General features: G+C 37.1%; 1 protein-coding gene across 1 annotated transcript in view; it reads left to right on the top strand.

Annotated features, from left to right (window-relative positions):
* LPGAT1 (lysophosphatidylglycerol acyltransferase 1) overlaps nt 1-13,044 on the top strand; it is a 60,744-nt gene that overhangs the window by 16,847 nt on the left and 30,853 nt on the right. The window contains exon 3 of the mRNA XM_086461872.1: nt 9,655-9,773. Within this exon, the coding sequence (XP_086317998.1) occupies nt 9,655-9,773 (119 nt within the window). The remainder of the gene's footprint in view (nt 1-9,654; nt 9,774-13,044) is intronic.

The following is a 13,044-nucleotide window of genomic DNA, read 5'->3' as shown; positions in this document are numbered from 1 at the left end:
TGTTGCAGTGGCTCTCTTTTGCTTCTCAAGTATTAGAGCAACTTTCCCTAAATAGTAAAAATATCTCTAGATAAAGATAGTAGGGGAAATAATTGAGGCCTTCCCATTTTACATGTTAGGGGTTTTTTTGTTTGCTTGTTACTACTCTTTATGTTTAGGTAGGTGTCAGTAGCTATATCTGAGTGTTGAATAGTAATTTGAATGTCTTGGTGTTCGAGTAACTAAAAGTAGCTCAATTTGAATATAGCTGCTTGCATACTTCATGTTTGACATGCAGGCAAAACAGTCTTAATAGAGTAGTTTAATTTGCCATAATATTTTGTAATATAGCTAAAAACACAGGTGAAGATATGAATGAAGATCTAAAGATCTCTATCTTCGGATTAAGATCTCGGGACTTTATAGCAGTGAACACAATGGCGTATTCTGGCTAAAATGCATTGCTGCCTCAAGTTTGTGGTGTTGGTTACTGGTCCCACTTTTTTACCGGAGTATGATGATCCTTGGTGAAACATCTTCTGCTTCTTCCATCGTAAGGTTTGAACTATCTTCGAATTTATGTCTTTGCTGCAGTTCTGCAGCAGTAAGAGAGAAAAACCTTGCCAGTTTGTATTTGCAACATGTGCTTTGTGACTTTAAAGGCTGCTCCTTTTCATGCCGCAGGATGAAATTGTAGGTTTTGTTGTAGTTTAAGGTATCCACTAAGAAAGAATTCTGTTAACACTGTGTCTTTCCTGCTGGTGTCAGGCTATAGATCACAGAATCGTTTAGGTTGGAAGGGTCCCCTGAGAATCATATAGTTGAACTTCCTGCTCAAAGCAAGGTCAGTTAGAGCAAGGTTGCCCAGGTCCTTGTCAAGCCAGGTTTTGAATAACTCCATGGATGGACACTCCACAATCTCACTATGTAACCTGTGCCAGTGTTTGACCACTCTTATAGTAAATTGTTTGTTTGTTTGTTTTTCTTTTTTTTTTCTTGTGTTGAAGGGACAAAATTAAAGATACCTGTAGTTTTTAAAGGGAAAGTAAAAACAAAAATGCCATGGTGCTTTTATTGAATTGTTCCTGTCTGTCAGTGTTTGAGGTGTCAGACGCCACTTGTCAGCTCTTTTGCTGCTTGGTTAGTCAGTTGCATGGCAGTAGTGATGGGACAGATGTAGTAACCTGTTGGGTTCAAGTTATTAAAAATACAGAGCCATAGCCAACTGTTCTCTGTTTGAAGGGGTGATAAGGGTAGCAATAATAGCAAGATCTGTATTTGTAGCACTTTCTAGTTACTCAGCTGCATTGGTATGTTCTTTGATCAGAGAAAAGAAACACTCTTTCCTCTTCTCACTGCTCTTTTATAACCTTTTACAAAGAGAAATGTGCTGAATTGTTTTAACGGTGTTGTATTCTGAAATTCCCCTGTTTTCATAGTAACTTTTTAATTCTGGAAAAGCCAGTCTGTTTTTCATAAAGCAGTCTTGCAGATATAATATTCTGTGAGCTTCGGATGTATTTTGCATTGTACCCATGCTTTTCAATGTACAGTACACTGAGTAGGACTTTTAAGACTGTGGTACAACATGCAAACTCAATGTTTGACTGCCTTCTTGTTAAGAGTAAACATCAGTGTTACAGGTGAAACCACAAGTATTTGTCTTGCATTTAAAAAAAATTGGAGAAGTGTTCTGTGGATTTAGTATATAAAGGCATGTGCTTGAGAGGTGGGAATCTTTTCTTACTGGTAAAAATTATCCTTGTAGACAAAGAGACTGACATGTAGGACCCTCAGCCTTGTCTAACAAAAAGGGCCTATTTAGGAAAGTGCTGGACCTTTTTGTGTTGAGGGTTTGTCTGTGGTGTTTCTGTCGTTGTCTCTGACCTTGGAGATCAATGATAGAACTTGCAAACTGGTACAAAAACCTTGTACATCTTGGTGGTTCTCCTTAAAATTTTCAAATCCATAGGATTTGTCTGGGGAGCAATGAAACATCTGTGGACCAAAATTTCATGGGAAGTTTTTTCATACAAGCAGTCTTGAGGCTCTGTGATTGTCGAAGGAGGTTTCTCACCGTGTAAAATTGTGCAGGCTTAGTAAGCTGCAAATCTTGTCTTTGCTCTGTGTAACAACTTAGCTGAGATCCTTCTATTCAGAGTTCCTTCGATGCCTGTTTTATGGAAGTACGTTTCTTTGCTTCTGTTGCTTATGGTGTTACAGCTTTTTGGTAATTCCCAGTGTGTTTAGAAGCTTTTAACCAGCAAAAGGCAAAGTTGATCTTTAGCTTATATACCTCTTCTTGGTGTAAAGACAGCCTTGTAAAGTTTGTCTTTATTTGATGTTGGAAATAAACATTTTTGAACATAGATTGACAGTATTTCTTTCCACAGCAACTAGGAATGAGCAAAATGGTACTGATTACCAGTGTTAAATATAAACTGAAGTGGTAGCAGTTAATCTGAAGTGCCGTCAGTTCATCGGTACCATCTGAAGTACCATCTTCTGTCTTTTTAGACCTTGGTGACTATGTGCTTCTAACTAGGTAATTTCTTGTGCATACTTAGAAACTTCTTAGGATTGTTTTTAACTTTCAAGCCTGACTTTGATTTTCAGTATCTTTTAATAAACTTTACTTGTTGTTCTGATGTTTTATTTCTTAAGTGTGTTAAAAATGTAAAAAAGTGTCCTTTATGGTAGGAAAAATTGTGAGACTGACCCATTGTTTTGCTTCCCCTTCTTCTAGGCTTCAGAGAATCTTTTTTTTTTTTTTGGCCATTATGACATCTGCAGTATGTAAGGTATTAGAGCATTAGGATATTAGTTCATGAATGCATTGATGTTCCTCTGGGTAGTTAATACTTAATGTATTTTATCTGTCACCGGGGAGGAATGTGCTGTACAGCTTGCTCCTTCTGTGAGTAGTCTGACTCATGAGCTAGAGGTACTTCAAAAGGATTTCAGCACTCTATCCCATTCTTCGGTCTTGCAGTTGCTTTTCTAATAATAGAAGCAGCAAAGCAGACAGTAGAGTTGCTTCTCAGCTGCTACAGTGTATTACTAGTATAGTTGTGAAAGCTGACATCAATCGCAGTCTTCACGTTTCACAGTCCACGATTGCCTGTGTGGCTGGGGACGCTGCCTGTCTTGTACTGCTCCTCAGCAGCAGTAACCACCATGTATGACTGGAGTTCCAGTTTGGATGATATGAACTATGAGCTGTGGTACTTTGATGCCTCTGAAATTCAAATAGTGTTGTGGGAACAACGTAAAGTAGCTGTTGGAGACCTCCAGCAAAATGTGGAGAGTGTGTCCAGTGAAAAGATATGTTCTTGTAGGACTTAAGCTATATTGGAATGATTCCTTAAATATCTGTAGTGAGCATAGCTTGTGTATTGTGACAGAATTTGTTAACTTTAGAAGTTTTCTTATCATATAAACTGCTCGCCTAGCTTAATTACGGAGAAACTCTTGAAATGATACTGCGTGTATTGAAGTCAGTGGAAGAAGTTTGCTTCACTGAAGGTGAGCTAAGGTTTCACTTTTATTGATTCTCAGTCATATACAAGTAAAAGGAGCCCTCTTTTCAGCCACAAGCATCATCTCTTGTGCCAGTGAATTATAGAACTCAAGCAAACTGTACCCATGAGGTCTTGAATGTGCAGTCCAGGGAAAATGGTCAGTCTTCAAAAGTAGTCATTACTAGGGCCTGTTTCCAAAAGAAACTGTTGTGCTGTAGCAAAAGCACAGCTCTTGGGTTGGTGAGAAAGATGAAAGAGCCAGGGCATCTCTGTTGTCGTTGTCTCTTGTTTTTAACACCTCTTACTGTCAGTTAATTGAAGTAAGAGTGTGCGTGGTCTTAGGGCGTAAATATTGTGACTGCCAAAGTCCTCTTCTCCATGAAGCAGATCTGTCTGTAAACTCCAGAAAGAGGGTGGAAGCTTCAGAAGAAAGGAAGTGAAAGCAAAAGGAAATGTGTGTTGTTTCCTGCAATGAAATGTAGTGGTGTGCAAAATGGTTTGTCACAGAAAAATGAAGATGGTGACTGGGACATCTTAAGCCCAGCCTTGGTTTATTAACCTGTACTGTAGGAAAAGTCTCCCTTTATTTGTAGGCTTCTCTTTCCCAGCTGCTGCTGCTTCTCTGATTTCCCTATGATAAGGATTTTTCTTGATGGAAATAAAAGGAGAAATTTGTCAGTGCAGGTCAGTGTGTTATCATAAAACTCTGAATCAAGTTAGCTGTAAAAGATGCTGCTTTTTTTGGTATCAAAATCTTGTTTGAAACTGTATTTTTACAACTTAAGATGTGTATATTGTAACATCATTGAAATTTACAGTAATTTTATTAGTAAGGATACATTCTTTAATAGGACGAGGAGGATAATAGGTTAAGTGAAGCTGTGTTTAGTGAAGTATGGTGTTGTATGTGTGTTCTTTCCCTCCTTTTCTGGATTGTACTTTTATTGATCATCTGTACATCTTGTGTGTACTTAGAGACAATATATGAAGGTTTCCTCAGCAATATGAACTTTAGAAGAAATGTGTGGAATAGGAAGGGCTATTTTTCTCTTTCCAATAGTATGTGTCTGATTTTGTATAAGTGTTTTTTAAATACCTTTTAACCCGAAAATACGTGCTTAATAAATGTAAAAAATGAACTGTGTGCTGATTTGCTTAGTCCACTGTTTGTTTTCCTTTTTTTTTTTTTTTCCACTGTAGGCAACCAATTCACAGAGACAAATGCCTTTCACCTTTTTATTAAGGGGAAAACCCCACCTTTATGCCCCCCCCCCTTTTTTTTTTTTAATGTGGTCTGGGCATGCTAAGTAATATTTAACCTCTGGCATCACTCCTGGGATTTCTTAATGCCAGCTATCAAAGAGTGCGATCTATAAAGCAGAGACAAATGAGTTTAACGGCTCTACGTACCTACTCTAGCTGAAACATGCTTTGACGAGCCATTTGTGAATAACAGTAAAGCAGGGTTGCAACTTGCCAAATGCTTGAGTACGAGGAGGAATGTTTAAAACACAGAAACCTGGTTGTCATGGGTTACAGTCACTATTGAATATCTAATAATAACCTTTCTTTTAGAAAGCAGGGTGACTTTTGAGGAAGCAAAGGAGGCTGTCCATTAATAATGCCATTTATTTGTTACTGAAGGTTTCCAAGCAATTGACAGAAGGTGTTACTGTTCATTTCTAAGTATTGCCAGCCTGCAACTTCTTGAAACAGATTTTCTTGAAGTCTTGCCTCATGTGTGCAACTGATTACAAGTGATCAGAAGAAAAATAAACTGAGGGGTGGGAAGTTCTGGAGTAAAAGTTCTTAACTTCTCCAGTTTCTGAAGAGAATTGTGACTGTTGTGTGTAGACTCAAATCTAAATGGCAAATAAAGTGGATATCCAAATCAATTATATATTCTCATGTATCCTAACTTTCATGTGATTTATCTAGCTGTTTTATTGTGATTAGAACACTTAAAGAGCTTCCCTGACCTTCCCATAAAGCATCAGTCTTCTCATGTTTTTTGTTTATGGGATTAATATGGTAGCTCTTAGGTTTGGATGATGCTAGTATGAGAATTCCATCTGGTTCCTTCACTACCTGTTTCCTAATGGCTGTTGAAATTTCTGGCAGGAGGCTTTTTTTTTTTTTTGCTTTCCAGTTCAGTGGAGAAATGAAGAGTTAAATGTCAATATATATTGAAATAATAACCCCAGGTATTCATTAGAACTTAACTTGTTAAGATGTCAATAAAATTTATGCCAATTATTAAGACACACACTGTAGTGAAGCTATTAACTATGACAAAGAAGCGACAGTCAAAAATTTGAGAACATTTTTTAAGTTTTAAAATGCAGTATGCAAAATGAAGTAGTTCATATTAATTGCTAGGCAGTTGTGCAGAATACTAGACCGCCAGCCTTGCCAGGTATATTCAAAAGTATAAAATAAATCTACTGAATTGTTAGTTAGCTGAGTAGTCATTTGCCCAGCCTAATGACATACTGCAATTACAATGCTTCAGTATTTATTCATAGCATCGTTTATGTGCACACAGTTATGTTAAGGACATGATTACAAAGCAGCCAAGTGTTCTGCGAACTCTCAATAGCTACATTTACATGTGTAATAGGAAAACGGTGGAAAAAACTCTTTTATTGCTTTTGTTTTCTTCTCTAAGATCTATGAGGATTAGCTCGTAAAAAGTTCTGTTTGCAGTTCATTATATGAAATATTTTCTTGATGTTTTAGACTTGTGTATATCTTGGACTTCTTGTTATGAAAGAAAGATAAATCTTTCCGTTTTGCAGTGCATGCATTTGCAAGTAAACTTGTCTTCATCTTTTCCTGGAGAAGCCTTTTGTTTAAACACTGAGTCACAAATGAAGTATCTCTTACAGCTAAGCCACTTCTGTCTCAATCTTGTGGGTAAAAGATGTCGTTACTAAGCAGGATTACCAGATTTTCTTGGTTCCGAGTTTACCATGATTTCAATTTCCCATGTTAAACTGATTTCCTGCTCTTTCCTCCACGTTATATTGCTATGTTAAACTGCATTTGCAGAGATCTAACTGTTGCAAGGCTGTGGACACAGAACCGTTATCCTTAAAAAAATGTCTTGGCAATAGAAGGAAGCCATGGAGGAATGTCTGCTGGTTTTCAGGCCCTTGAGTGACAAATATTGGTCTTTGAACTGTTTTTTGTCTTGTTACAGTGGAGCAAAGCAGTGTTCCTGGTTCTGCTGCTATGCAGCTGAGGTTTTGATTTGAATGTTACCAACTGCAGTGCAGGAATGTAATAGCACAAGTATTTCTTAAAGCAAAAGGTGTTCCTTTTGAAAATTTCGGTGTGGTGAGAAAATTGAAGACAAACATTTATTCCCCCCACTGAGTTTAAACGGACGTTGTGAACGTAGGATTCTAAATATTCGAGGGGTTTTTTCCTCTTTAAAAAAATTGTGGTAACAGCATGGGGTTTTCTGCATGGTTTTGTGGTTTGCTGTTCTGTTTCCGATCCAGAAATGCTCTGTGAAGAACTTGCACAAACTGAATCTTTTCTCCCTGATAATCAGGTCAATCAATTGACCATAAAGCGTTATTAAGCACAAGAGACGGCTTGATTGCCTGAGGAGAAATGACAGAGGGAAAAGAAACTAGAGGATGTCCAGCTGAATCCCTGTGATTTAATAACTTACTACCTGTCAGCTGAGCTGCAGAAGTTGAGCTATTAGTCTGGTCAGGTGCTAGATAAAATGAATTGAGTAAATCAATTAAAGAATTAAATTAAACTTTTTTTTACCTTTAATTTGGGGTGGGATAACAGAGCCCACCTTGTTCCTACTTCTCAGCTGAAACTTGTTAGTGCATTGTAAGCTGGTTCTGTTTTTACCCTGTATTGTGTACAACAAGAGTAGGTAACAGCAGAAGCTTTTTCCCCTGGGGAAAAGTTTTTCTTTGACTGGGGCCTATCTGAAAGTTTGAAAATCAGACATTAGTCATCACCTAGTATGCTAAAAATGTACTTTTTTCCCTAGCAAATTAAGCTTCATAAGTTCCCTGCAGTTGTTTTCAGTTGTGTGCTACTTCTCATGGCTTACATTTTTTCAGTCATGAACTTTATTTTAATCCTTCAGAAAGTTAGATCTGTGAAACATTTTTGAAGATTAAAAATGGTTTCTTTTTAAACTGCTCTGCAGTAGAAATGATTATTAGTATAAATTGATATATTCCAGGGAAGTACTTATAGTAAAGTAATCGTTTTTTTCCTCTGAGTGTTCTAAAATAAAATAGTTTTATTTGGAAATAATTACCTTATTTCGCAGATGCTTAATGTATTTTGTACTTAGTTTTTATTACTTTTGGAAAGCCACAGTTCAGTAAGACTGCTGTATATTGACTGCTTAATAAAGACACTGTTGATTGATTTCCCTGTAAAACAATTCTCGTTTTGTCTTAGTTTCTTGCCTTGTGGGGTACTGCCATAGGGTAGGTATGCAAAATACTTGTTAAGGAAGGTGCATGGTCAATGTGACTGCCACATCCAGGCATTTTCCAGGTTCCTTGGAGTTAGAGAAGACATCGGAGGGAATTTGCATATAATTGAGGAGGGGGGGCATAAATGGGGATCTTCCAAGTTCATGTTGAGAAAAATAAGAAAGAATCTGTGCTTATCTTGCCTGGGGAAAGGAAGGGATGTTGAACATTATGGAATAAGTACTTCTTCCCACCTTCATACCCCTAGTTTGTTTCTATCTACTTATGACCAAATAGAGCAGGTTTTTTATTTTATTTTGTGTTTGAGTCTCAGTTCAGTACTAATTCGGGAGTAGTAATTTTCAAAGGTGTGATGCTAATTTAATTTCTGCAAGGACAAAGACAAGAATCCATGCATAGCTTCCAAGCTATGCATTCTTAGCTTCAGTATGTAGCCTATTGCTTTCGCATCCGTTAAACCACTGCTTAAAAGGCAGATAATGGTCAAGTAATTAATTGTCCTGTGATGAGAGTTGTTCACTGCCTTGGAGACCTGTTAATAACGGTACTGCAGATTCAGTAGTGAAGGTGAAATATTTCCTTTGATGTCAGAAATGAAAATAATAGCCAGTAAGAACCATTTAGGATAATGAACAAATACAGAAAAATAATGATAAACTACATGCACAGGCAATGCATCTTACTTCTCCTTTTGGACTTCGTAGAGGTACTCTGCCTGCCCATCCTTTCCCTTTACCCTGCGTCGCAGTAACCATCGTTTTCACTGTAGATGGCCAGACTCTGCTGACTTCTGTCTTTGCCCAAATAACAGCATTAGACATATTGTGGCCTTTAGTTTACAACAGACTTTTTCTAGTTTTCCATCCTGTGAAGAGGCAGTCCTCTCTTTCTCTATTTAGTTAGTTTGTGATGATGGAACTAGCAATTTTAACTCCTTTTCCTTACCTCAGCATATTTTTGCTAGTCAGTGTAAATGTTGAATGATCAACATCTGTAGCTTCCTCCTGACATAATTCTTGCCACTGAAGTATCTGGTCTCTGGTCCACAAAATAGTGACTAATAGGTTCTGTCATCTGAGCAGCATTTTCTGAACCCACTTGCTTGTCTATAGCTAACTTGTTTAGCTTTGAACTCTGAGTTTGTTTAATGTAGCATTTTAAACCTAATGATCCAACTACAGTTTTGCTTTTACTGGAGTGGTTTAATAATAGTAAGTGTAGAAATGAAACAAACTTGTGAAGTTTGAAAACCAAGAAAGAAAAAAAAAACCATTTTTGACAACATGATGGTTTTTTAATCTTAATGAGGTGAGACAGTTGAATTTGAAAGCTGGGTCAAAAGCTTATGTAATTTTGAGACCCTAAATATAGAATGGTTTAATGACACAAAAAGATCAATCTCTGCATATGTTCTGGTAGAGTATTTTTGTTTTGTTCTTATTCTGTGCATGCAATTTAAAACTAGGCTGGATACCCTCTGCTTGGAAAAATGATCTCGCTAATATGCCTATCTTATGCTATGTGCCAATTTAAATTGGCATGTAGCATGTAGGTTTCTTTATTATAATGGTATGGGTGTGGGGTCTTTGGGTTTTGTGTTTTGTTGGTAGTAAAATTTCCATGTGGTCATTGTAAAACTTACCTTTTTTTTTTTTTTTTTTTTTTTTAAATAGTAGTGGAATGGGGTGATGATGTTAAAGCAGTATCAGAAGATGAAGCCATGGTGCTGGTGAACCATCAAGCAACGGGTGACGTCTGCACTCTAATGATGTGCCTTCAGGATAAAGGCACGGTAGGCCACAAACCGGGAAGTGGGATAGCTTCTGTGTATGCCATATGTTACCTTGGGTGCGCTTGCATCTGTGTGCGGTACTGATGACTGATTTTTGTGTGTTAATCCACCAAATAATCTCAAGGCCCTGAACGGGAAGCTTTTTGTTTAGATTTGGCTTGACATGAGCCAGTAGCTTGGAGCAGGTTTTAGACCATAAATGTTGCCTTTGAAGAAGGTCAAATACGAGCTGAGTCAGTGTGCATGCAGTCTAGTTTAACAGAGAGGGAAGCAGATCTCCCTGCAGGTAATCATGTGCTTGACTTTTTCCTCTCACCTCATCCTCTTGTGCCACTCAAACCAACATAGGTCTAGCTTCTTGGTTATGAATTTATTCCAGCATGGAATTTTCCTCAAAGTTAGAGGCAAGTTGTATATGGGATTTTGGTAGGAGTTTAGAAGCTCCAGGTGACTTCCCTATGAGGGCATGTCCAAGCTAAGCTGGCTAGCTAAGGTCAAAATTGCTTGAGCTCTTATTTCACACACTCTTAAGCATTTCTTGGTGAGAAGTGCAACTAATGGCAATTGTTTCACATATTGCTATTCAGAAAATTCATGTCTAAGGAGTGAAGTATTGGAAACTGGAGTATGGGATCTAAACAAGAAATTGAAGTTATGTGCAAATCAGAAGGAAGGGAGTACGCATGATTAGGCTACAAAGGGTAGGAGACGTACCTAGCAAGCTGAAAAAAATGCATCAGCTCTCTGTGTTAGTGTTATCTTCTTTCTTGTGACCATACAGTGAAGGAACAAGGAAAACCACAACTGCTTTTTCTTGCATCTGCACAACTTGTAACTGGCACCTTTTTTCTTAGTATATATTAATATAGATTGTGTGTACACTGTACCGCTACCAGTGGTGTAACGTATTTTTAGAAATTTTCCCAGATCTCTTATGACAGCAGAGCTGATTAAAAAAAAATTAAAATAACTCAAAGCAAGCACAAAAAAGGAGGTGTGGAAATGCCACTCAAGATCAAACAGACTAATTTGTCTCTTTCTACTGTAGCCTAGAGAAGAGTGTGTTTTAAAAGTGCTTTTAATTACTTTCTTTTCTTTTGGAATTGAGAAGGTTAGGTATATATGGTATTCTATACTGTACCCCAATGAGTAGAATGACAGAACACTTTAATTCCCTTCATCAAAATTATTCATAGGACAATTTTGTGATAAAGATGTGACTGTGAGGGTATAGTCCTGTGCATATGTATTGCATATAATCTTGGCTATTGATGTCCCAGCTGTTTTAAGTTTCATTGACTCATGCATGTATACTTACATAAATCTAAGCCATATCTATCCTGTTTGACTCCATAGCTAGAAAGTTTCAGTCAAGACAGAGTAAGTTTCAGTGAATGCAGAAGATGTTCAAAAGGGAGGAAAACATTGAGGTGGCCAGTAATCTTCACCATGGAAACTGTTAGGTTTGTGGATTTTCAGAAAAGCAAAACATGCTTAAAACCACTGTTTTTTCCCCTTAAATAATTGCAGTCACTGCTCTTGGAATATACATGTCAGAGCCTCGTATGGCTTCAATGTTTTTAGCTAATAAAGAAATAAAAAAAAAGTACAAGCTCAAACATATGCTTAAAATATAGCATGAGTAGTACAAGTGGCTAAAAATATTGAGAAAGATCAGGGTAGTTTATCCTTGTTAGAACTTGCTGAGTTGGATGTTTTTAAATAGCATGCTTCATATTTCTGAACAGAAGAGAATTGTCTTTACTTTGAGTGACTGTGAAACCACTGGAGGAAAAAAAAACAAAACCCAAATCTACCTGTCCAAAATAAATCATTATACAATAGGCAACTATTTAGATTAGGCGGTTTTCTTTAGATACAGTTTAGACTTTATGTGGAGTCCTTCACAACCTTGATATTCACGTGTTAGTAAAAGGATAGTAATTTCCAAGAACTGTTTTTATTTTGTTGAGGATGGTTAAGCTGTACTAATTCCTAAACACTTTACCACACAGACAACACTTTTTAGCTCTCAAAGTGTTTTGTGAAGGTGAAAGGCTCACTGTCATTTCACACAGAAGGGCATACAGGGAAGTAAAAGCTTACCAAAGGCAGCCTCTCTTTTGCTTGCTTTTGCCAGCCAGTACAGACTGAAAACAGATGTAATCTGCAAGCACTTACAATTTAATGCTGCTTTTTAAAAAATGTTAATTTAAGACACGAGAAGTGTTTGATTTAAAATTCTATGGTTTCCTGTGTAGGGAGGTAGAATACTGAAACGTTCTTGCAACTTGACAGTTTCCTAAGGGCCGTGTCAGGAACTGTGATGGTATTTTTTTTTTTTTCTAGTATTTTAGAAATTCATACATAAATGATAGTGTAGCCTATCTGTTTTAAGCAAATTTAATCTCGCTAAGTAGTAAGCTAAAACTACATGTATTAAGATGTTTCTTGTTTTTCAGATTCACTTATGTGAATAAGGAAAATGCTATCTCTTATTAAGGAAGTTATCTAAGAGTTACCATCTTAATGGAAGGACTGGGCTGGTATTGTTTGACTAATACACGTTGCCATAAGACAAGCTACACAGAGCAAGATTTCAGCTGAATCAGCATTAAGTTTATGTAGTTTAAGGAATTGTTCCAATTTGTAGAAAGTAAAGTGTTAAAACTTAGTAAGTTAGTTGAGGTCTCACAAACATTAAAGGTTGTGAGTTTAACAGAGAGAAGTAGATTAAAACGCTGCTATTACTGCTTTCTGTGACTGGATTAGAACTGATAAATGTGGCTATTTTTTTTTTCTGGGGAAAAAAAAAAAAGGCAGTGCCAGGAAGGGTGCAGTGGAGAGAAAAAGTAGAGCTTGCAGCTGTTTGAGTGCAAGTTTCAAGCCATGTGTTCCCAGTTTCATTGTTAAGTTAGAGGCACTTGAAAGATGAAAGTCAGTCTATTCAGGTTGCTTTGTTATGAGATCTATGTAGAGTGAAATGAAAGTGGGCCTGTGAATAGAAGGTACCTAAATTTTTTTATAAGCTTTTTATACATTCTGAACTTATTTACGCAAGAAGTATGAAGCAAAAAGGACCTAAACAGCATCCAAAAATTCTTTCAATCCATAAACAACTGTGTCTCTGCTCAAAACGCTTCTGAATGTCTTTGCTTAAATCTCCTTGAAATACAAGTGATAAGAGACTCATCTGATAAACGTTGTTTTGTTCATGAGCTTACTAAATGGAAGAGCCACCACCAATTATCTTGCAGTGTCCTCCCTCTCT

The sequence above is a fragment of the Leptosomus discolor genome, chromosome 2 (assembly GCF_034619465.1).
Source record: "Leptosomus discolor isolate bLepDis1 chromosome 2, bLepDis1.hap2, whole genome shotgun sequence".
NCBI classification, from domain to species: Eukaryota; Metazoa; Chordata; class Aves; order Leptosomiformes; family Leptosomidae; genus Leptosomus; species Leptosomus discolor.
The sequence above is the reverse complement of the archived record's forward strand: the minus strand, read 5'-3'. Positions and strand labels throughout refer to the sequence as shown.